The sequence below is a fragment of the Haliaeetus albicilla genome, chromosome 23 (genome assembly GCF_947461875.1).
Source record: "Haliaeetus albicilla chromosome 23, bHalAlb1.1, whole genome shotgun sequence".
Lineage (NCBI taxonomy): Eukaryota > Metazoa > Chordata > Aves > Accipitriformes > Accipitridae > Haliaeetus > Haliaeetus albicilla.
Window position 1 is genome coordinate 22,783,442 of NC_091505.1, and position 26,540 is coordinate 22,809,981.

Consider the following 26,540-nt stretch of genomic DNA (forward strand, 5'->3'; position numbering starts at 1 on the left):
AGGTTACAGGTGAAACTAAAAATGAAACTTCATTATATGAATCACGGAATACACCACAAAAATAAATTTATGGGAGTCAAAATTTTTTTCTCTCATTACATTCGAAAGGTTTGGTCTTTGAAGAAATTAGTATTAGGAAGAAATAATTTCTTTGTCCACACTAAGCTACTGAAGGCTGTCACTCTTTTTAATACAGACGATAAGGAGTCTAAAATTAAACAATGAACCACACTACTGTATACAGAGAGATGGACTTCAAGTAACTTCTTTTACGTATATATGAAACAAAAGGGGGAAAAATATATGAAAAAAGAAAGCAAACATACAACACCATGGAAAATGAGACAACAAAGAACAGCAATGGAACTTATTTTACTTCTTGTATATGAAGGGAAATACAGCTTTTTATTTATTTTAAATGAAAAACTAATATTTTAAAATGAAATATCCTAACTTGATTCAAAAGTGGCATAGGAATATTATTAGAGCACTCAGAAGTCTGTTGATTTGTCAAAATGCCAATACATCATTTATACACTTTACAAAAAGCTTTATGTTTAACACTATTACCCACTACCCATATGACCTTCTCTCCAACAGATAAAACTAAAGGACAAAAAGGTAATTTTTCCTTATCTTGTTTGCATTCTAGTCGATCTTGTCCCCGAACAGATTGTACTCAGCATTAAAAAAGGGCAAGAGAGACAAGAACCTCCATCTTCCAGAGCTCCTGACGCTTGTCAGAAGTGAGCACAGAGACTGCGGTTTCCTTAACATAGCGGGAACACACCAAAGCGGGAGGAGAAAGGCAGAGGTATTCGCTGGCCAGCCACCCTGAAAGATTGCAGAGTGCACTGGCTGCCCAGCAGAAGCAGCTGAAAAAAGGTCTGACCTGCTTCAGCCATCCAGTCCAGGCCACCCAGCAAATGTGTGGGGTACAGTTCTATGTTCAGATTTGCAGCTAAATGCACAAAAAAGGCCTGACTGTATGCATTGTACACAGTCGCCTACGCAGAAACACAATGCGTGTTTCAAAGGGCACAGATGAAGATGGACACTACATGGATTTGGTAAGAGAAAAAGTTATTTACGATATATTTAATAATTAAAGTCTGGCATCTACGAGTCTTAACAGGTTATTTGAGAGAACTTATTTATCAGTGCATGAATTACACTTATGTTCAACTAAGCAAAAGCAAAACTAATGCAACAAACCCCAATCCATTTACTTCTAAATTAAAATGCGGTGAGAGGTAAGCATTCCCCTAATGCCATTTTACGGCCCAGTGGCCAAATTCTGTACATCTCTCTTCCCAAGTCCCTGTGAACAGCAAATTCAGATGAGTTCAGATGCACATGGGGTTAAATCACAGGTAACACAAACTAATAGGGAAAATCAGCCTAAGTAGTACATACACACGCTGCTGCTGATATACACTGTACTCACAGACCCACTGAAAGGTCATTTACAATCATGTACATGTCTGTAAGCAAAGCGCCTCTGTTTAAGTTTCATTTTGTTTAGTTGAAGGAAATGCAAGTGATAAGCTCAGCTTAATTTTTCTGAAAATGCTGCTACTCACCCATCTTTGATTGTAGCAATTTTATAGGATAACACTTAAAGCTACGTGTTTTCTAGTACTAAACCTCTCTGTGCATTTGTGTTCACCAAAACAAAATCCAAAAAACTTTTTTTGGTGAAGATATATTTGTGACGATTAAATTAGTGCCTTGTTTTTAGATATTGAAAGATCTTCAGAAAGTAATCAAAGTTCAATTTGGTGACAGTTTCTTTTCATTTGGTTTCAAATTCATTTTATCAGCCTTAAAACTGTCTGGTCTAGCTAAATGAAATCCACTCTGTCAGAGGTACCTTTGAATTGAACAACCACACTGTTTCAATCTATGTCTGTCATTTTATTTTTTGTTGTGATACATTGCTGAAAAATTGAACTCAAATTGTTGAAAGCAATACCATCTTCACTGTCCTTTTTTTTTTCTAAAATTATTTTTAAACACATTTTTCACGCTGTTGGACATATTAAGCATAACATCAACTGCAATGAAAAAGGTATTCAATGCATTGCTATTTCAGTACTGATAATTTCAAAGTATTTATCACTTCTAACTTCTTTTACAAGTGTCCAGCACGCACAAGGCCTTTGGACTTTTTTTGCCTTATCTAGAACCCCAGTACTCCTAAAACAACATGGGCCTATTTGCCAGCATTCCTAGCCCCAGTGTTTCCAGGTGTTACAGACTATTTGCTTTTACCAATATCCCAATCTCACCTGGGAAAAAGGGTCATTTTTTTGGCCTACACAGAATATCCTCTGCTGAAAATACTTCACCCTACAACCTTCTGTCAACTCTTTTCATGGTATCATCATCTGAATGTCCCAGGAAGAGCAGATCAGGTAGAAAACAATTTTTGGCGTATTAGATAAATTGAGAATCTCACTATAGTAAGGATAGGAAGACACCATCCAGGTTATATTCCTGGTAAACCGTCACTTTCCTGTCAGAAAACCATAAAACTGTTCTGGGTCAGGATTATGACCCCAAATTCTGTCCCTCATACTGGCAGTAGATGATGTTATTTATGGAGACCACGCAAGCGTGGACACTTTCTGTGGTCCCTTATTGCCCCCAAATAAACTTTTTTACTTTAAAATGGGAATGAGATTTTTCATCAGCCCCCAAAAGCATGACATCCATCTGCAAATCTAAATGGAAGATCTGCAATGCATTGATTTGTTTAGCTATGTGTATTCAGCTATATCAACTTCTGGATTGTGCCCTACAAGAAAGCCATGAAAGTGTGTAGGGCAAGATATTAAAACTCAAGAAATCCAGTGATGGCTTTACTGGGCTACTTCCAAAAACTTATCAAGTGGTTCAGCAGATGTAATTACTGCTTAGCCCTGCCAAAGCTTTGAAATGTGCCCATTAATTCAGCAATTCCCAATCTGTCCATCAGTCAGTCATACTTAAAAAATATGTCTGTCAGAACTTAGGTGAAGTAATCTGTTGATAACTATACAATAAGAAGGCATCTGAAATCTGAATATCATTTCTAAACTTTTTGAAAAGTCTTAATGACAGCAAAATCAAAGTTTATTTCGCAGCAAACAGGATACTGAAGGTAACTAGGAATATGTCAGAATATTTGATGTCAATTTAATTAAGAATTAATTCCAAGAAGATACTTTTTCAGAAAATAAAAGCAGAGACGTAGTATTTATTTATGAACCTAACCATCCCTCCCAAACCATTAATTGCTTCCTTTAAAATGAACACACAAAAAGAAATAGGAAGGTGGTAAATACAACATGTTCTAAAGTTCCCAAATTATGATCGATGATAATAGTGCTAGAGCACAATACCAGGAAAGTCTCCTTGCTGTCAGTTACCTCGGAGTGTAAGACTGTCCTGCAAGGGGCCTTTCCAGTCAAAACCAAATCTCACAATTACAATCAGGTGCTCAGTGTCAAAAGACTCACAGTAAAAAACCTGTTCTCTCTCTGTCTCTTACAACAGACTAGGTCATTCATCCCTTCAAATTACATACACAAAAAACCTGATGGCTACTAAAATATGACAGATTGTTTTCTCCTACTTTCTAAGACCAGTGTAGAGGAACTACTGGCTGCAGCAACAAAAACTTTTCAACAAAACAGTCTTCTGTAGACAATTGCTAAAATATGGATGGCCTTTTCCTTAAGTAACTAGTACGAAAAAGTGGGAAAAATGTTGCAAAAAAAATGAAAAGATCCAGGAAAAAGAAAGAAAATGCACTATGATGTAAAGGACCAGTTTGATAAAAACACAAACTGCTCAAAGTGGCAGCACCTTCATTTAAACTCAAAATACCAAACATACCTCAATGGGTCAGCTGATTCAACTTATACCACCAAAGCACCCCATCAAAGTTAGCTTTAGCAAGATGAAACATTGTATTTATAGAAAGTCAGATACAAAATACATAATTTTCATAAAAATGCACTAATATTCAAAAGTACTTCTCAAAGTTAGCTATCCGTACCCATTCTCTTTTCTTTTGCTGATTTAGTCATGCATAAATATTAATCAAAACAAGTTGCTTCTTGGCTAGGAAGGAATGTGACATGCTGGAGACAAGCTCTGATAATTAATAAATGAAGCCTTTGCTTCTTTGTTACCTGGTAGTTAACCATGTGATAATGAAGGGGGGAGGGGGGAGCACGGAAAAGCTTGTAATCTTCATCTCAATAGTTAGATATTTATGGCTTCCTAAATGGAAATTAGTCATGATGTTTCAGGAGGGAGGGGCAATATAACTAAAGGAATAACGGCTCCCAGAATGGTTGCATACAGACAGCTACAGTTCACGTAGCAGAATACCTTGTCTCCAACAAGGGCCAAAAGCAATATTTACTGAAGACTTTAAATACAGAGAAAACCTATAGTGACAATTTCCCAGAATACTCTCCAACAATTGATGCATTAGGAACTTCCTGCAGTATTTTCCTTGAATTTAATAACCTTTAATAGGTTTTTCTTCCATTAAATTAAGCAGATGTCAATTTTTTGCATCTACAATATCCTGTAGCAAGAAGATCCACAGCTTGCCTATGCACCGTATGAAAAACTACCTCATGTTATTTGCAGGTGTGTTTTGGGGGGGTTAACTTGGCATTTGCTGCCTTCCTCTGATGTCTTCTAGTTCTTGTAGTGGGTGAAATAATAAGTAATAAATCAGTTTCTTCTATACAATGTGTAGTATTAGTCTTGGAATTAGGGAACTTACAGTTAAAACCTGAACTTTCTTTTGGATCTGCATCAGTGTCAAAAGCATATGCAACCCCTTTCCTGAGAGATAATAAACGACCTCTATTCTGTGTCACTGAGGAACCTCAGCAAGTTTGAGCTAGCGAGCAGACAATATACATCAGCATTCTTACTGCAAAGTTGGGTCAGGGAGACCCCGACTCCTGACAGCTTACAGAATGTGCTTTTGACAAAAAAGGGCTTACAAAAATCTGCACAGATCATTATTTCAACAGACACGGTGTTGGTGAATGCAAAAGAGAGGACAACCTTTAAATGTTCAATACTATTTTGAAATATAACCACAGGCTTATGGTTCATTCTCGCACAATTGATCTGATCCCTTCTGCACTCCAAATTGTTATTGCTAACATTTTTAGTAATAAGTGTTTGACTTTATCGCTATTTATTTTTCTATACAAAGATAAGAATACTGTACTAGAACATGGTATCTCTTCTGGTTTAGGGCCATCAACAAAAAAATTAACTGTTTTTTACAGCAGGACCAAAGTCTGTCTTCAGAAACATGTGCATTTCACAGTGAGAAATAAGGTCAAAATTTTGGTCTGTCATGTTTTTATTACTGTTGATGATGCACAAGCCAGAAATAAAACAGCTTAACTTTCAGATCTTGAATGCAGTTTGTAGGGCTGCCTGCCAGAAAGGATAAAACACACATCCTTCTAAACTCAACAACTGCAGCCAGCAAGCAAGGAACTAGGATTCATATTCCAGTGATGATACATTGACACCTTCACTCACCACAAACCAAGTGGGTTTTCCTTTTGTTTTTTTTTTAATTACTTAATATTTTCCTGTATTTAACAACTTACTGAAACAACCACTGCGACACACATACTGTATGTTTTTACTGTGACTGTAACTAGCCACATAGCTTAGTTTGATTTTTGAGAGGCTTTGAGATCGTCTTGACATCCACAGCAGATTGGTAATGCTACGGTACAGAATCAGCTTGTTCAAGTTCCAACAATTTATCATTTACTATTTCTCAGAAATAATTATTACAAACAGTTCAAGTTACAGATTGTAATCTTCTCAGCTAATTTGTAGTGAAATAAATGAATTATGTATTTATAATCTTTTCAAAAACTCCTAATACTGAAAGAACTCTGTGTAATGTGAAGTATGGCTTGAAAGAATTAACTACAGTCTGTGGCACTTCATACATACACATTTGGACAATCTTCTAAACTCCTGCCAACTTGAAGCATCTACACAAAACTCAAAGACACTGGAGATTTTACTAGAGAATAAGAGATTGCAAAAGGGATGCCTAATACCCTTTAATATTGAAGCTGAATGACTGTAGAAGCTCTCCAAAGAGATTTACTGTCATAAACCACAACTTCCATGAAGGACCAGTAAGTGCAGATACTTGCAAAGTTCAAACAAGTTGTGTCAGTATGAGGAACACTGGCAAAGGTATACACTAATTCTGAAGATGCACCATTTTTTATATCTGGCATTTGATTCCTTGCACCAAGTTATTACTGACTTCCAAAAAATTTAGAATGCTGCCAAAACCAGGAGAGCCTGTGAGTAAACCTAATTCATGTAAAAGGTCAGCAGTGAAATCTATCGTGTTTCATTTAACACCAGTCTAAAAATAACACACAAAAAAATCTTGAACTATATTAGCAGCCAACTTAGTACTTCCTTTAAAAAATCACTTTCATTTTTGCTCATGGCAATAGCTGAATATATACCTACAACACCAATTGGATATCTTACCCATTCAATCTTTGATTTTCAGACTATTTTTCTCATTCAGCAAACCTAGCCATTAAGTGCTCTCATCTAATCTCTAGTGCAATTCTCCTCAACGAATACCTGTGGGAGCTTTGCTTTAGCTTCTCTAAGGAGCAGGATCAAACCCCTAGAAAAGACCAAGAGTGCCAAAGAAACTATTCAAGAAAATACATCCTAAAATTGTTATTGTGCTAAGGATGTTCTATGTCTTCAAATCAGTATTTCTTTCTGAGGTTTACAAAACCATAAATAACAACTATCATCAGAAGAAATATTATTAAAATGTTGATATTAATACCAGATAAAGTGAAAATATTTCTTAAGAAGAAAAAGTGAGAGGCTTTAGCAACAAAATACAATAGCACAGTGCCAAGCTGAACTTAACTAAGCTTGAGGCTTTGGACAGGATTCATTTCTGCTTGTGGTATAAGTATGCACCACCTTGATTATCATTTAAAAAAATATTGACAGCTTGCCTTCTCATACCAATGCCTAGTAACAAATTCCAAATGTTTTGTCACATTTCTTGTGAGCAATGCCATCTGCCAGAGGTGGCATTTCATGGCTGTTTACCCTGACTCCCTCCAAGAATTCATCTGCCACTATCTAATGCTGCCTGAATAAAGGGGATTAAGACTCTGATGCAACAGAGACTATTGATAATTTGGTATAATTGGGAAGAAATGAAGATAAATGAGGCTGAGGATGGAGAGGCAATTAGTTGAGCTGCCTGTACAGCTGTGTTCTCGGCCTAGCTCCCCTGGCCTTTTCTTTGGTGAGGTATGTGCAAATTAAACATAATGACAAATACACTCTTCCCAAAGCTCTTTAGTTTGGGAAGCTTGAAGATATGATTTTCACTTCTGAGATTCTAGGCAGTTTTCAGCTTTAAAAAAAAAGAAAAAATAAAAAGGGGCATACTCACTGTGGAGATTTTTAAAGAGCAGTGCACTTCGTAACAGCACACCTATAGCACAGTATCTGTTATTTCAAAACACAGCTCTTCATTTGGTAGTGGTATATAGCACTGGTGGTTTTGAGGTTTTGACTAAAAGGATGAAGGCTTCTGCCTCCGTCAGTGCCAAAGAGAGCCTTGATTGTTCCACAACTCCAGACATCTTTGATATACCTACATTTGGTGTCTCATTCTGTAAATATCCTCTATCCACGTAACTGGTCAAACAACCACCCCAGAGCATGATCCCCCTGAAATATCGATTCTTTCAAGTCTAGCCCCACATTCGGCAGCTGGGCCTCCATTTTTTGAATTGTGCTAGCTTTTAAAAATACTGGTCAAAAAACCTTAAGTGAAATGTCTACAATACACATTTTACTCTACAAAAGATCTTAGAAGTTATAAGATTTGTAATCATGAGCATAATACGAAGACAGCTACGCAGATACAAGCCTTATTTCTAAGCTGTATTATTCAGGTGAGGCCAAGTAATCAAGCTTGAACACCTTGAAAGGTATTTAAATCCAAAGTGAACATGGTCAGACTACAAACCTCCAAACTAAAAGGCACAAATCTGCAGTCTGATTTGTAGTTCTTCTTTCAAATATATTGAGATACGTTCATACATATACAAATGTGCACATATATAGTTTATGTAGCGTTCGCCACATATCAAGGTGCCACGATTAGATCACTGATCACCCCCAGACCAGGGAAAGAGACAGATAACACACACAGTGTGAGCGCCAACTTCCGCCTTTTATTGCGCAGTCAATTCCTTTTATACTAACAAGGATAGGCGGGATTACAGACACATCATAAGGCTGCGACTAACCCTCTAACTTTCCGTGACATCGCGAGATCTTCCGAACGCCGAACCCTACAGTTTAATGTAAACGTACCAAAAAATACCTTTGCCACAAGAAATACCACTGTATGTTTCAGGTAAGGTTCTAACATAGTTTTTCATAAATGTCAAATAATGTAAGAACCCTTTTAGAAAGAAAAACCATGTTTATAGAGGCAGCTTTGGCTTACAGATGTGTATGCCTAACTACCCAACACATGAATTTTCTGCTTTCATATATAGGTGATTCTATCTGAATTAGGTCTTAGATTAAAGACTTCATAAAACTGCACTTTTTTGTGCATTTATGTTGTCTCCAGCTATTTAAAAAAAAATATTTTATGGATTACTTGAAAAATACTCCTTAGATAAAGACAAAGCCTAGCTCCTATGCATAGAAGGGATTTTGGTAAATTTTGGAAGAAAAATGTTAAATTTCTTAAAAGAACAACAATTTAATAGATTTATTTTGTAAGGTGAATTTTCATCATAGTTGCTCTGTATTGTAGAGTACAGTTCTTTGGTACATCCTCAAAGCTGAAAACACTTGAAATGATCCCTTTTCAAACTTACAGAACTTCTGCAAAGTACAGTGTCTCCTCCTGATTTTTTGCATATGAAAAACTTCTCAACCTCAACAATATACTCTTCCCCACTACCTAGAGATCAACCAAAATTTCATTTTAGCTTTATCTAATGTACATATTCATTTTGGATTAGACTTCTACAAAAGACAAAAAATAGTTCACTTTTTATGAGGCAAACACGCCAGGAGAAAAAAAAAAAAGAATAGTTTATATTTAAGTCTAGTTCTACCTTGTTTTGTCTTACTGAAGCTGAAAATTTGGCTGAGGTAACTGTTCCTTTATACAACAAAAGTTTTTTAATGCGTAGTTCAGAATAGTGATTTTTTTTATTAGTCTGCAATATTCAAATTTTATATATTACACTTCTGGTCTTTTACTGAAACCTTCTTCTCATTAACATTGTAAATGAGCAAAATTATTTGCTTCCCATCTTCTGGCTTGACACTTTATCAAAGTATTCCAAGTTAATCTTTCATCTTGTGATTAACTGTGTACAGTGCGCACATTAAATGAGTCACACTGAGCAGAGCTTTGGCTTTCCGCTGGGAACAAATGCCCGTGTCCTGGCTGGAGAGATGGCAGCGGCTCCCTCCAGCTCTGCCCTGCTTTCTCACACCTGCACTGCAGCTGTACACACTTACCGACACTCACGTTGGCAGCCTCCATCTCCTGGGATCACACAAGGTTGAGTGCTCTCAAACAAAGCCAAAATACACGTCTCTTGTGGGTGCTCCTGATGTGTGTCAGCGTTGCTGTAGTCAACAATGCCCAGTCCAGCACTTGCCTTTTATTTTGCACATGAGAAAACCATTGCGAGACTTGCCTGATCTCTTTACACCTCAGCGTCCCCCTTGTCCTTGCCCCATGGCGATGGCACCAGCTGAAGGATGAAGAACCACCGCTGGCTGAGGGCCACACGCTCTGGCCAAGCAGGAGGGAAAAGGTCAGGGGGGATTTTCAGAAAGGACAGAAACCGCAACGCAGTGAGGAGACCGAAATCTGGGCAGTGACCCACTTCAGCACAGGCAAAAGGAGAAGAAGGATCAAAACTGTTCCCTAACTTCAGTAGGTTACTGAACACAGAAAGGATGGCAATTTCAAGCATACTTCCATAACCTAAAAGGTAGTACACGGCAGTTTCTAACTGAGCAAGCTAGGAAACAAGGAAAGGCAGGTAATAAAACAGAAATAAACGCATGAAAAATTTTACACTGGCATGACTAGGACAGAGACAGGGCCGAAAACAAAATATTCTGTTTTCCATGTTCATCTTGCTTTGTTTTCCCACTTCCACATTAAAATATTTGTATTAAGTCCCTCTTCTTTTTCCTCCATTTCACATAGCTCTTCCTCAGAGGTGGGTGCTAATTCTCTTTACATCAAAATTCAGTTCCCAAATCATAAAATGTGACAGACTCACGACGACTGCAAGGGATTAAGTGAAGGCGTTCCTAAGAAAATACATTGGGTTTTTTTATGGAATCCCTGCTCGCTGTTTTTTGAAAGCCTCTGTGATTACAGCTGTATTAAGAGGCCAAACAAGAGTTCTTCTCTACCCATTCTCAATTCTGAAACTGAGACACATCCAATTTGACCATAAAAGTAAGTATACAGTAAACAACAGATTTTTGACTGCTGGAGTTTATTCTTTATTTATTTGTACCCTACTTTTAAATGATTAATCATTTTCCTATTTTATAATGGTACCTACAGCAGTATTATATAAGATTTCTAAAGCTAAACCAACATTATTACAAAGGTAACTGTGATTTCTCAAAAGCGAACCTGGAAAGCGAAAGAAGTAACTGAAAAAGTATTTCTGCAATTAGCATCTTACTCAGCTTACTACAATGTTATAACAAATATTCATCTGCCACGCTTCAGGAAAGCTTTTTAAAAGCGGTGTTGGAATAGTATGTATGTGGAAAAATGAAACATATGAAATCGCTGGCAATGCTGCTAAAGGACCATCTAAAAACCATAGAAAGTACCTAATGGAAAAAATGTTTTTCTGAATAAATGCTACCCCATTCTACAAAGTTGACTTGAAAAGATGTAGTTTGTGGCTTACTACGGGGTATTTGCACAGAAGAGCTAACGCACAGCTATAACTGATGGTCAAGGATAATAGCCATGGATTTCAACAGATTTTCAGAGCTCCCTGGTATATGCTTAGAACAACGATATCAAAAGGTTCCTCTCTCCAGCACTGCTGGTGTCAAGGTTAATGAGCTAAAACTTGTTAAATTGATATTACCAAACTAATGACTTTTTTATAGTATACTGCATGGATTTTAACAGACAGGCTAATGTGGAATATTGCTAGTCTTAATTGAATTAGAAGTTATTGCATGTATACAATTAAGATAACTAAAATTGGAGGAGCTGTGAGGCAACTGTCTATCTAGACCATGCTATTGTCACATACCTCATGTACTGCCACATGTATACTTGAAATTTCGAATTCAGTCCCTGAATTCAACTGCAAACATACTGAGGAGAGGAAATACGAGCATCTGCAAAGATAGTCTATTGGCTATCAGTAACCCTTAAAAAATCATTCATCTTGATCCTCCTAAGTTCCGTCTTTAACGATTCACACACTGAATCAGAAAAAGCCATGTAAAACTACCTGATGACTGTGCAAAAGATACGCTCTACAGCAGGATGAAGAGAAATTGCCTTATTCCCAAAATGCTGTGACTCAGAACCGTTCGACAGCTACAACCAACCACAGGAGAGTAAAGCAACACACACTTTTTGCCGAGGTATCTTTTTCCATCAACATCCCTCCCCGGCTGGGGAGTGGGAATGTACGGCTTTCTACCAGTTGCAAAAGCTTCTGCTGCATGCTGGAGGAGCTCCTATTTACAGGGTAATTTTCTAAATTACATGTGTTGTAAATGGGAGGATACTGAAAATACAAATTTTCTTAAAAAGAAAAGGTATCAGCTGCAGAGAAAATTCCAGGGCAAATCTGTAAGAAGTAGGTTACAGCAGAATAGATCTTCAATTTCACACTTCTAAATTTGAAATTATTTAAATAATATGAATGTTATTTCAAAATATTTTTACATTGACCACACCATACATTAAGACAGAGAGGAAATAAATGCCTGGAGTCTACATCCAAAATAGATGAACAAACAGCAGGAAGAAAAAAAAAAGAAGGATATTTAATGAATCATATTAAAAGGGAAGAAGCTTATGAAAAATAAATGGCATTTGTAGATGATTAAATTTTGAAGGTAAGATGTTGTATAACTGCACCAACCATTTATTTCAGTGCCATAACTGCATCTAATAAATAAAATACTTTTTTTAATCCAAACCAAAGATTCACTGCTATCTGATGACTTGGATTTTCCATTTATGTAGTACAGGGGCAGGGTTTGGGCTGTAATTATGCAAGGCAGTTTCAAAGAAAGAAGAGCTGTTAGTTAGTCAGACAGAAAATGAATATCAGTCGCTAGCAATAGGACAATGCAAATGTTTCTTCTACAGACAGAATCACTAAGTTTAAAATCAGAGAGGCTCATTAGAGATTATCCTAAATACAAGATACCTACATGTTTCATGCGAATGCTCTCCTGCTTAGGTAATATTTTCTATTAAAGTCCAATCTCTCACTAACACAGAAATGTTATTTAACATATAGTATATACCCAGATCGAGTTGGTATTTATAAAAAATGAAATTAAAAGTCTTACTCTTGCTAGCTATTCCAGTGTTTTCTAAAGGACTTTTCTCATTGGATCTAGGATTTTACAGAGAAAGGGAATAAAGTTGGATTCAACTTCCAAAAAATACCTACTTTGTCAAAATCAAGAAAAAGAAAAGAGGTGCTGCAAATGAGGGGGAATATTTCTCAAGGATGAAATGCCAAAATCCCACTTACATCAAATTCTTAGAGAAAGTCAATCAGAAAACAGATGCACAGAAACAACAGGAACTTGCAAGACACTTCCTACTACCTTTCCGATTTCCATCTGAAGTAGAGAAAATAAATCACAATTTAACTAATATTACATGCCTTACAGGAAAAGGGGAAAATGCAGCCTCTCCTATCCCACAACATTAGTAATTGAATATACAGCTCTTATACAGGTATGCTGGAAGTTTCACTAGTCCAAAAGTTTCACTTGTCTCCATCCTTACAGTAGCCTGATCATCTTCTTATAAAGAAGAATCTATTCTCATTTTTATATTGTACAAATGTAGAACAGACACAAACCCCCCTGATTTTCTAGGTTTTAAATATGAATGCATGTCTGATCTTAAAGGCAAACTCAACATTTATGTCTTGTCTTGGTGATAAAGTTCATGAATATATAATGAGAGTGGAACAACTCTGCTACTGATTAAATGTCAAAAAAGGTTTTATTGTCAAATATACTGTAAATACAGAAGATATACAACAAAGAGCATTAATTGCAGATGGCTCTGTACAGCTTAAAAAATGCACATAATCTAAACAGGAAATGTTGATTTTCAGTTTCAACTATCAATTTTAATTCACCTTCAGAATGTACCTCCAGTCAACCTGTAAAGATAGACTGAACTATAAAATGGCCAAACTCAACCGAATGAAATGCTTCCCACTCAAGGGCAGATGTTAGCATGTTAGTGTCTATATCATAAGCATACATAGCAGAATTAACCAAGCTATCCAAAACTCTGGATCTTTATTAGAATTTGTCTAAACCTTTGTGAAGATTTAAAAGATACACAATATGAAAATTTGGTCAGGACAGATGAAAGCCTGGAATAGCCATCCTCACAAATTCAGAATGAGGTTTCACTGTCTGTGTGGCTCTTCGCGGAAAAAAAAAAAAGGGGAAAAAGATATAGCAGCTATAGTAGACTGCAGGTGAACACAGGTCAGCGGTATCCTGCTTCCCATGAAACGTCAGGAGAATAAAAGTGTTACACGTTTATGCAAGACAACTGTCTGTATGACTGGAAGAAATTCTTTCTCCCTGTCCTGTTCTACATTGCTGCACTGAGCACCGGCACGGCCTTGACCGAAGCATTGCGTTGGGTTGGGAACCGGCAGGATATGAATCACCTGGAGAGAGGCCAGAGGAGTGCAGTGAGAACTGACCAGGGACCTAGAAAATCGTCAGTATGAGGCACGTTCAAAAGAGCAGGCTTGTTTAATGTAGGGAGGGGAAGACAGATAGGAGACTCACTAATAGTCTTCACTAGATAAAAGACATGTTCAGTAATAAAAGGAAATAAATTGTTCTTCATACCCACAGTGTATAGAACAAGCAGCAGCGAGGAAATACTGTAACAAGGAAGACTTAGGTTAAACATTAGGAAAAATGGCCATGATTAATAAACCTATAAAATTTCTAAAATTAAGCTGGACAACTATCAGTCAGACATGATGCTGGCAGAGTTCTTGCTTCACTGAGAGTGTGGGTAAGAAAACGAGTCTGGAAGCACTGTTTCCCTATGATCCTAAACACTGCAAACTGCAATACACAGACCAGACCCAGAGGCAGTGCCAAACTGCAGGCTGAAAGGGCCCTGCCACCGCTAAACTAAATCTACTGCCTGACCTAGATCTGTACGCTGCAACATAATATACCACATTGCAGGGTACAGCCTAGAGCTTTTAACCACAACATAGGATCATTATCCGACATTATGGTCTCTTCTTCAGCCTCAAGAATGGTTCAGGTAAAGCCTTACCTACTCTTCTCTTCAAGAAAACATCACAGTTTGAGAAGATCCTGCTGTTCTAAAACCATTAGGTGCACGCTTTCTGTGCCTCCCAAGATGAAACATCTATCTGCAAAAACTAATGCACAAACTGGCCGTCCTAAAAGACATATTAGTTACTTAGCAGATAACGTAATATTGGTTACATTTCCAAGATAATAAACACATTAAAATGGCATTTGAAATGTACTAAAAATCCATGCAGTTTCCCTTTAGATTATGGACAAGTCAGTAGCTTCAATTATATGGTGCCAACAAGATTTTCTTCTCCATGACTAAATGGACCAGGTTTTAATATTCTTCAGTGATCTTATTAATTTAAATGAAGCTTCTAAGAAATTAAGAATAAGGATTTCATTTGAGAAAAAGATGTCACAGATGGAAATTAAAGATTTCTAACACACTCTGGTGATAAAGGTACATTACTCTTGGTCCAAGACAAGATTGCTGGGTTTTCATAATTGTAACTAGAATGATCTGATAAATTGCTGCTCCTGTATACAGTTAGGGGTTGGGGTTTTTGGTGGGGGGTTTTTTCCCCTTTTTTTTTTTTTTTCTTTTTTTTTTTTTCCAAGGAGCTAAAACCGTAGACTACCCACCTGTATCTATTTTTAATTTGGTAATGACTGTACTTGCTAAAATTCTACCAAAATGTCACTCACAGCTTTGGATTCCAGCTTTTTTTAAACAGAATATGGAGCAGAAAGCATAACCTATTATGCAAAACTGTCAGATGCTTACTTTTAAAATCACAGAAATAAATGCATAATCCTGATTTTCTTATGGATCAAAACTTCATTAAAGGAAAATAAAACTTGAATATAACTATTCAAGATAGCCAAGGTATTCTATAAAAAGTAATAAGGTTCTGATCTGTGTGTGTCCTGTTTACCTATATAGTCCCTACTCCAGAACTAAGGGATGTCTCTTACTTTGTGGGTGCAAGTAAAGGCAGAATTACTTGAGACCACTGTGACTTCTGTCTCATCAAATTCACAAATCAGCTAGACATTTAAACAGCGCCAACTGTTGCAAGTAAAACTGCTATCAAATCTCAGCTGCAAAAATGTCAGTTCAGGGCACTCTGCAAAAATCTAGTACTGAATCCTTAACTAAAACCCCACATTATTAAAATGGGCTTTTTGATTAATGCTACTCTTTTGGGTGAGAAAATATTCCAAATGATCACACCACAAACATATCTTACCTCAAACATAAATTAACTGTACGTTAGGAGACTTTTTTTAAAAAAATCTGATTAAAATTCTAATTCATGAGACTCCTGCTGTTGGCAGCTGTATCACTATCAATGACATCCTTTGGGGGACTCTCAGCATGTGGCCTGCATCAAAGGTAATATGCCAGTTTTCATCCTAACTTATACGTGCCTTAACAAGAACAAGAATGTTCCAGACTTTACAATGTAATTAAAATACTAGATACTTTTTATTGTTAAAATATCATTAATGTGAGATTGAAGTTGACTCAGTAGTATTAACAAAGGCAACTATCACTAATACTTGCTTTTCCTAATATACTGGAATTCTTTACATACTGGATTCCTTACATCCTGAAATGGGAAATTAAAACACATTGGTTAAGCATGCTAATACACCATAGTGTTTAAACAAATATGTTGCTTTGTGCAAAATGATAGGCAGACAAGATCTTGTTGAAACAGAGTACGTACAAGGACGTCAAAAAAAAAAAAAAAGTATTTGACATATGGTACTTCACTGTTCTTGTTCTTTGGTAGCACTGTGGAAAATCTGCAAATCACTAAGCGTACTTCTTAGCATTTTTGGCATCCCTAATTGCCAGAGTTCATCTGTTCACCAGTTGATGATACCTGCTCCCAGGACCGCTTTTGCTTTTATCCAGCATTGGTTTAACATAAAATACAACACACATTTCAGAGAAGTAGATCTGGACCACATTTTTCTTTTTCCTTCCCTTTCCCACTAAGCATCAAGACCAGAAAGATAGGGATGCGTGGAGATGCCTTCTCACCCAGCGCCTGCCTGCAGAGAGAGCCGCCCGGCTTCCTAATGGGCAGGACAGTACTCTTCACACCATGTCCTTCAGCAGTCACAGAAGCCTACTAAAATGTCTAAACTGGAATGATTTTTCCTTTTAAAGTGCAGTGCATCTGATCTGTACTGGTCTTAATAAAAATTTATCCTGGAAGTCCTAAATTTGGCACATTTCTGCTAAGTATTGCTCCCTACAGTGCTATGGCAGTTCCTGTGCCTTGCAGAGAAACACGAGACCTTGTCTTAATGAGGGACACTTTTGAGCAACCTGCTTTCCTTCGACAGGTTGATATTGACCACGAATACCTGCTAGTACTAACAAATGTGAAAATTATAACCACGGGAAAAATGTAGCCTTGGCTCTACAGTGGCCAAAATGATTTATGACATCAAGACCTAGCGAAGACGACTAATACTCTGAAGGGACTGCGTGAGCTCAGCCTGCACTCACGTGTTCTGTGCCCACTCCTAATTACTTCATTTATGACCGTAAAAGAGTTTTAACAGACAAAATTAATTATTTTGAATAATCCTTCTGAAATATGATATGCATTATAATTGTATGCACCCTGTCATTAATTAAAGTTCCCTACCTTTTGGTGCATTAATTCAAAGATCCTATCAGTGACAAAGCAACAATTATAAGATGACTGTTTACTAAAATTAAAAATAAAGTTAAAAGGTTAATGTACTCTTGTGATACACTTAAAAGTAACGGTAAAATGTTTTCATTTGAGTTTTTACTAGACATTATTTTTCTACTCTTTAAAATCAATCTCTTTGTTTCAGGAACACATTTCCTGTCAATAAAATGAAAAATGATATAGATTTAGGAGGATAGTGGTCTCAGCGTAGCATCTCTCATATTATTATTCCAGTATCATCTGTTACAAAGTAAGACCAATTCCCACATCTAATTACAAACAGGATTTCAGAGTCATTAAACAAAATACATTTCCATTAGTGCTGCTGTAAGAAGATAGGGGAAAAAATGAAGATTAGTTCACGCTGCACCTCTGTTTTTCAAGCTTTGAAGATTTAGACCTCTGCACTCTGAGACTATAAATTTGTAAAGGATCTGAAAGGTGACAGACATGTGAAAGCTCTCAATTCTACGCAGTTTAGCCATACCATTTACATTTTGTCATTAGTTTATCTTTTGCTGCACTTAGTTCTGATAGTAGATACGGCAAGAATCTAGAGAGGTTGTTTATGATTACACTGTGAGCACCCGGAAGTATTTTATTTGGCGTTAGGAAGTGGGGGTTTTTAATAGATATGAATCTTCATTTTCTATATTACATTTGTTCCAGCAAAAGTTAGAAATCATCATAAGGAATTCTGTCTTCGTAGGAAAAAAAAAAAAAGTGTATTTTATGCTCTGGAAAAAAGGAACAGCAGTTCTTTGACTTCAAATGAGATAACAGCCAAAATATACTGAGGAAGCAGATTGTGTGATATGTTTAACTGTTGAAATATAAACTTACAAGCATATATATTCTCCATTCATAAACATTTAGCAGCATCTAATTGTCATGAATGCATTTAAAATATACCCTTGAGAATTACCCACTCAAGCATTCACACAAACCAGAGCTTAGACATTTAATAAGAACTTTTCTAAAAATAAGTCTATATAATACCTAAATTTACTTGATCTTTAAATTAGTTTACATTAGCTTATGATGTTATATAAACATCAATTAATTTCATCATGTGTAAGATAAGCATCAAAAATCAGAAACAGAAACTCCTCTCAAAGATGTCTCAGAATTACAGAGAAAAGCACAGAGAATTTAATTTTCAGAAGTTGTCCGAAGTTATATTTCCTTTATTAGTTTTAAAACTACAGCCAGAGCTACTTCATATTTCTCAGAGCTGGGTGTCAGTCAATCCAAATATGTAAATATTAGCTGACGAATAAGCATTTGTGTGTGAATCATATACATTTACTACAACGTATTTACGTTCATATTTAAAGGAATAAGAACACTGTTTAAAAAGACAGTTAAAAGTACTCACATGCATTCAATAGGTAACTGCTTAAGAACCTATCTAAAATGCGACCTTAAAATAGTTTGTAGATAAGAAACAAATTCACTTTTGCACTCCACTGAAACTGTGCTTCACTAAAGCATCCTAAAATTCTTGGTATTAAATCCTACCCAGTGGTGGGGTGACACAGCGGAAACTGTCCACTGACATTCACTCTCCAAAAACCCCAATATTTGCCAAAGAAATAGATATATGTGCATCTTGTTTCCACGCTTCACACACGGAGACTGCGTTCTCAGGATAATTGAGAAGGCCCATGAAAGCTATCACCATTAGGAAGAAACAAAAGAGAATACAGCAGAATCCAAACAAGGTACAACCGAACCAAAACAACAGCTTATCACTTCCCGGCTAATATTTGAGGAGCTGTATCTTAAAAAAAGAACACAGCACGTCACCCTTTTTCTCCAGAATTATCAGTCCCTGGCTCCAGGAAGGCCTCACTTACATCATCTGCAGGGAATTCATTGCTCTGTATCATTCAACAACCACAGACATTTTCTGACAAGCAGCAACGGGTAAAGGTTTTTAAAGCCTCGGTGTTACGTGGATGTTTTAGTTCCTTCACTCCATCGCCACTGAGAAAGCAAGCTTGCAATTTCTTCGATATCACTTGCAAGTGGGTTCAAGAAACTTGCAAGAAACCCCACCTCCAGACGTATGTATGGAAGCGCATCCTGGAAGCCACTGAGCTCCATCACTGCGCCAATCTTCTTCAAGTAGTATGGCCTTGGGATCAACGCTCTTCTGCAGAGCTTGTCCTCGCAGCCCGTCACCTACAGGGCCACACGTGCCTTCGTTACCCAGAGGAGCCTCACTCGTACATCAGACTTCAGCAGGCTGCTCCCTCGCCTCTGTGCTGCGAGTTAGCCCTGAAGAACCAACGTCTCGTCCACGGGCTTCAAAGATGGTGGTTTTTTTTTCCAGACGCACACTGTAACATCGCCCAGTCCTTTCTGCCCCAGAGAACCGCACCCCAGACTGATGGGCTGAACAGGAGCCCTGAGGGGCTCTGAACTCATTTCTGATCTCCAAGAGATCTGCATGACACTGACCACCAGTGCCTGCCTCCCAGCCTGGTCCCATCGGCCGTGCAATACGTGTTACACCACGAGCCACACTCACAGTGCGCCATCACCTGCGTGCCTGAAGAAAAAAGGCACATCAAAAATGTCATCCTTTTTCCTATCTATCCCGGTGCTCAATCTGTTTGTGTTCGATGGTGGTGGACTAGCAGCTCACTGCACTTCACCCCTCAGCGAACAGAGAGGTCCATTTTGCCACTGTGCTACGCTCAACTTCCAGTGTGAAAAGCAAGTATCTTCACACTCGCCACAACCAGTGCAGGTATGTGTCTAAAGAAATTGCACAGATGTCTCAATTTTTAGGATGAAACGTTTTAATAGATCTGCGAGGGCTGGAGTCAAACAAGCCTAGTTTTTGGATGAGACAGCACAGAAAACAAAACATATTAAGTTCTCTCTTACTTCAAGACTGTATATATTCCTCCTGGCAAAAGGACAATTAAAGAAAATTAAATGTATGCTTCACTAGCTTTTCAATTGATTCTAAAAATATTAATAGTAGTTTTGACTGGTTATATTTTTAAAATGGCATGAATGTTTTGTGTTCTTTAAATAAAATTATCATCTTTGAAACAATAACTCTCTCCTCATGTAGCACAAAAATACTTGCTTTAACAACAGGAAAAATGACTTCATGAAGTCTGCATGGCACTAAAGGATTAAAAAAATCTCTTCTCTGGTCTTGTCATTTTTACTCTTACAATAAAATAACAGCCTCGGCATCCTGCTTTTTTAGAATAAAAGACCTACCTCTTTTGACTTTTCAAGCACTTGAAAATTTTAAAAGAGAAAAACTAAAAAATGCTGACCGTGTAATAGCTGGGTATTCATGGTGGGTGGAGAACATGAAAGGTTACAATATGGATCTGTGCCTACGCGTTTCTTTTCAACTTGAGCAGCATCCTCCTGCTTCTGCTAACTCGGCAATCATACAGCTGACAGATTTCTGGGTTTTCTAAATAATGCATGGGATTTTCTTTTAACATGTCAGTGCAAAAGTATCAATTCTGCCCGTGTGTCGTTTGTGATGCTGATTTTCCTTGACAGCATTCCATTAAACCAATGAGTTTTTTCCCTCCTGATGGTTCCTTAAATATTCCTCTGAGTGATGTATTTGTGGTTTTTTAAACAGATTGTGAAGGATGTTTGCATTTATGAGAAAACTGCATGGCAGGTACTGAAGGGAAAAAAGGATAAAAAGATAACACTTTTTTTCTTTTTTTTTCCTATGAAAAGCTTTTTCTCTGATCCTCATATGCCAAAAGCTAGGGTGTTTTTCCTTGCTTTTCTGCCTAACTTAGCTCCTTGTCTGGAAATTAAGCAACAAGACTCTACATACAGAATAACATTTTGACTTCCTAAGGAAATACCACTGAAACACTTAGTACTGTTTGATATCTCTCTTGGGAAAGCAAAACACATTTATTAAATCATGCATGCTAACTCCAAAAGCCAACAGAAGGAAATAACTGCTTTATTCTTTGCACTGAGGTTTTGTACAAACAGGTACTGTCACGGATTGCTATGCACTGATCCTTCTTTGCTTATGCAGCTTAAAGGATGTTCAGGTAATATCACCAATACTGTATTTTGCAATCTATCCTTCATGTTCCAGGTCTATCACTTATTTGTACAAATTACCTGCTGCCATGCTATTAAAAAAAAAAAAAGCTCTGATTTCAAATAAGTTGCAGATTTCCCTAGGCAATTATATGCTAATTTCCAGAATACACTTCACCTAATTTTAGTATTGCAGGATGATGAAACAAATGATCTTTATAAACACTTTTGTGCAACTAGAGAGGTTTTGTTTTGTTTATTTTATTTCTACAGAACAACAAAATTGATTACATGGCTGGGCTTTGAAAGATCTGCACGTGCATCCAGCATACCTGGCTTCAGCTGCCCGCTTCAAACTCTTGATCTTACTCATTCTCCAAAGTGGAATACGAAAGGCCAGGTTGCTCCTGGCACGCGTTATCAGTCATGCTTACAGCTTTACAGCATGACTTGTCTTAGCTGTGGCAACCCTCTGGACTCAAGGCAATCCTCAGATGTGTGCACTGATTGCCATCCACAAACCATCTCATCTCCAAGGACTCACAGAGAGTAGCCAAAAAGGAGGAATAGGATTATGAAAGACTTATGGCCACTGGGAAGTTGAGATTTCAGAGGGATTAATTTCTCCCACTTCCAGACACCTATGTTCCCAACTACGTGGTTCTCTAAATTCAACCTTCCTTCCCAGATCCTACAAGAAGATGGAGACAGACACTAAGCCACAAGGAACAGCTAGCACAGATCAGCTGGACTGTGGGGCCAGAAAACCTATAGTACAAGATTAAATACGAGATTTTCAACTGCCTGAGAAGTTTGCTTCAACACTTCATATGATGAGTAGGAAGGTGCAAAAAAAATCTCTTTCTCTTCTGCAGAGAGAGTGGAAGGAGGACATTAATGTTCAAATGTATAACAACATTCTTCACAACACTGTGAACTAATGTATTACTTCAATTAAAAAATATGTGCAAATTTGGGCGGGTACTTTTTTTTTTTCCACAGTTTCAGTATTGTCTCTTGCAGCATTTTTTTTAATAAATTACTTAGAATATTCCAGTACTAAACTCCACCATTACCGAGATTATTGTAATATCACAAAGATGAGGTAGGTAGCACCTGATGGCAAAAATGTACCAGCTGGACAAGACACAGGAAAAGAAGTGGCCGACTTACTCCCTACTTCCTTAGACACACTTGTAAGATTCAATTCCACACCTGTAATTTCCTAGAGGGCAATATAATATCTGAGGAATTATAGTCAGTGATCCTGAGAGTTAGAGTTCAGATTTTAAATTGATGGCATGAATTCTGGCTTCAGATACAGAAATTCTTGAAAATTTCCATCATCATAGGTGCACACACAGAGAAAGAAACTACAGAAGTGATTTCTAGGCATTACTAAAGAAGCAAATAAAAAATTATTTCATACTGACTTCAACAGATACAGATGGGGATTGAAATGAATACAACAAGACATCCTCACCACTTCTTTTATTATACTAATGGCCTGTATATAACGACACACTTAAAAAAAAAATCTGGCAATAAAGTTTCAGGACTTAATACTGAAGAATTACATTTTTAACTCAAAACAAACAGCAGCAAAAGAGACTATTCCACTCATCTATCAGACTAGGGAATGAGGAGGAAGGCACACAAACTAATGTGAAATATTTAGTGGCATTGTATCTTACACTCACCAAAGGAAGTCAATGTATAACACTGAGGTAAAAAACCAACAAACTCTATGGTTGTTTTAAGTAAAACTGCAACCCTTCAAGTCTTTGTTACAGTAAAAAGAAAAAAAAAATAATCAAAGGAAGCAAAAGGTCCTCTGCTCTGTATAACTATATTTCTGATTTGACAGCTACAATTATAATCATTCAGACATCTATTTCCCACAAACTCTCCACAGCCATAACCTTTAGTGATTAATTATAAAGTTCCAGGAGCAATAGTACACAGACTAATTTCCTAAAACAATAAAAGACAGAATTTCTCATTTGGAGCTAAATGAAACACGAACAGGTTGTTATTCATGCTGAAATCTAGATGCAGAGTCATGTTGCAGCCATTACAGAAGCTATTAAACACAACCTCAAATCAAAGAAACTGTAGGTCTCTCCACTAAAATAAAATGTTTTTGTCACTTATGAGGCTTCTCACTCCTTTACTCTGTTCCTTTTTACCTCTTCCTAGTAAAAAAATTTTCAAAATTCAATTTTCTTTCTCATTCGCATCCCCATTTTGGTTTTAATAGTCATTTAAACTGTAAAAGTCTAGAGCAAAACAAACATTTGGCAAAGGTTTCATGCACACAGAATTATCATGGTGTTCTCTTCCAAGTGAATCAAAGTTGCAAAATGTCTATCAACTTCTAAACAAAATGCCCAATCTCTTCATGCCCCACATCGGTCTCCAATGGTTTCCTATAGTGACCATTTGATAATTCCTCAGTTATTTTGTATAGTGAAATGCATAGTTAAGTTTTACATTCCCTTCATTTTGGTTTTCCTTTTTGGCACATCCTGCTGTACCTGCTTAATGTAAATCTTTAAAAAATGATCCTCCAATAAAGAGAGAAGCCATGCATTACAAAAATGATCCTAATGCTGGCATTGCAGATACTGAAAAGAGGGGAAATTGTGATTTTTAATATGATTCGTAGTAGTTCTTTTTGTTAAGGACTCATTTCTCTGTCTGCAAGCAACACTGGCACTCAATCCAGCAAATTTGCTCTTGGCAATTTTACTGAATTAGGCAATGAAAAGGGGAATGAATTGAGAAAAGATCTTTACATAACTGACACCATATCCTTATCCTTGGGCACCACTATAACTTCAGCTAAAGTCAGTAGGAACTTTTCCAAATATTTGAATTGGTACTGAGTCAGTTGTAGAACTCACTGAATTGCTAAACCACAGAGAACTTCCATTTGATACTCATACTCTTGACGTATTGTCGAAAGGCTGGTACGATAGTCCCCCATAAAACTTGTCAATGAGGTACCTAAAATAATAATATTAATGTACTGTAGATTCTCCCCATACGAAGCATACAAATTTTGCCGTATCAGGCAACACGTGAAACCATGAACATTCAAATTAGCGAGCTTTCGTACAGCAGCTTTTAAAAACCCAAATACAAACGCTACATCTTTTCTGTATGAAGCTTTCTTGCTTTTCAGTAGGAATTATATCTTCAGTCATATTTCTTAGCATTCAGTGAAACTCTGTAATTCATTTTGAACTATATACAGACCATAAGAGTTACACAAACTAAATATGCTTTTTCAGTGCTTTTTTTCTGAATTCAATACGCACTAATTGATTAGGGTCTGAGAGGTGAATAAGAAATACATATCCTACATAATAGAAAGCTGGGGAAGGGTTTAATGCATGAATTAGAAGCCAGATTTCTTCAATACAGATGAGTACACAAAATTAGCAAAAGGCAATACCACTTTTGGAAAGGCTGCTTTGTGCATAATTTGTCATGAATTCAAAGTTATTCCTTTAGAAAATGAGTCTAAGACCTCCCAGCTGCTGCTTTATTGGTCTAATAAATTACCATTTTGATGGTACAATGCATATAAACTATACACCATCCAAGCAAGCAAACTGTTAGAGCTGCTTCGTCTTTAGAGACGCATGTGTGACTTCAGAGATGTGTGAATGCCGATGGGAGATCTGAATGCAATGAGGAATTAGACAATGCCTCCGTTCTTGAATTGGTAATGAAAACAAAGGATGCATAAGTTTCCAAAATGATAAGAGTGTATTGTAGGATTGTTTGTGTCAAAAAAAGTGAGTCCAAGTGAAACTGCCCTTATTGTAACAGGTATCTAGCAGCTTTCTGAGACAAAATGGATCTATCTTATTCTAGGTTCTCTCCACTATCCAAGTAAAGATCTATTCCATTCACCTGAAAAGGACATTAGAATAAACAAAGAAGATATCCTCTTCGAAGGATCCATTTCTGACTTAAACTTTGAACCCTATTCTTGTGGAGCTGGGACTCAAGGAGCTTAGTTCAAGTTTATACTAATGCTTACAGTAGTACAGACTGAACATGTGTTCAGTGTCAGTGCCTTCTACCCAAGGTTATTCCAGCCAGGTAGACCATAACAAATGTTTATCATGACCCTCCTTCATAGCTGTGGTTTGCAAATATCCATTTAAGGAAAGAACAAAATGCAGAAAAGCCAGAAAGTTGGTGATTTAGCATTGCCTACTTTACCTTTCTCCAGTGAACTGTGGAACTCATTATGAGTTCCAACAACCTGATGTTTTGGAAACTTTCCATCATTTACAGGAAAACTCTAGACTAACTGTATTATTGCCAACAGAGAAGTCTTTTGTTACTACAAATATATTTAGGGAACAGTTTAAAATGTCTGTATTCTAACATAATGAAAACAATCCTTCACCAATATTTTTCAAAAAATTAATGAAGATGGCTGTTAGGAGGAAAACTGGCGAAATAGGTGCAGTAATTTTGGTTTGACGCTGGCATAGCAAAGCTTACAAAATAAAAGAGCACAGAACTTGAGATAGATTTTTGATTTTGTTTCCAATGCACAAAAACAGGTGTTAAGAGCTCCCCTGCAGCTCACATGCACAGCATTACTTACCTGCATTAGAATTGAGCTCTTCATTTTCTGATTCTGTTCCATTTTGACTTCCACTTCCATGAAGGCTATTCATTGCCATAAGTTTCATTTTCTGTAACTTCATAGCCTCTGCCATGGCAGCCGCTGTCAGACCTGAAAAAATATAAATAAACAAAATGCAATATCATACCATACAATACAGCACTGAAAAATGCTAAGAACAAAACAATTCCTTTCAGTGAGAACAGGTCACATAAATTCAATACACATTCTTAGTCCAGTTATGTAATGTTATTCTGAACACTATCTTTACTTTAAAGTCAAGTTATTTCAGTACACCATTCTAAAGATTATTTTTTTTCTTTTTTCTTTTTTTTTTTTTTTTAACATGTACAGCATAAAGAAATATTTATTTAATGGTATCCCTTTTGATTATACTTTTAAATATTATTTCCTGTCACTTTGATCATTTTGTCACTTTGATCACTTTCTGGTTG

The 26,540-nt window shown here is 36.9% G+C and overlaps 1 protein-coding gene across 4 annotated transcripts in view; it reads right to left on the bottom strand.

Moving 5' to 3' along the window:
- The window catches only part of DACH2 (dachshund family transcription factor 2), a 314,600-nt gene that overhangs the window by 75,960 nt on the left and 212,100 nt on the right, over window positions 1–26,540 (bottom strand). For all 4 annotated transcript variants that reach the window (XM_069811523.1, XM_069811522.1, XM_069811521.1 and 1 more), the window contains exon 3: window positions 26,065–26,196. In XM_069811523.1, the coding sequence (XP_069667624.1) occupies window positions 26,065–26,196 (132 nt within the window). The remainder of the gene's footprint in view (window positions 1–26,064; window positions 26,197–26,540) is intronic.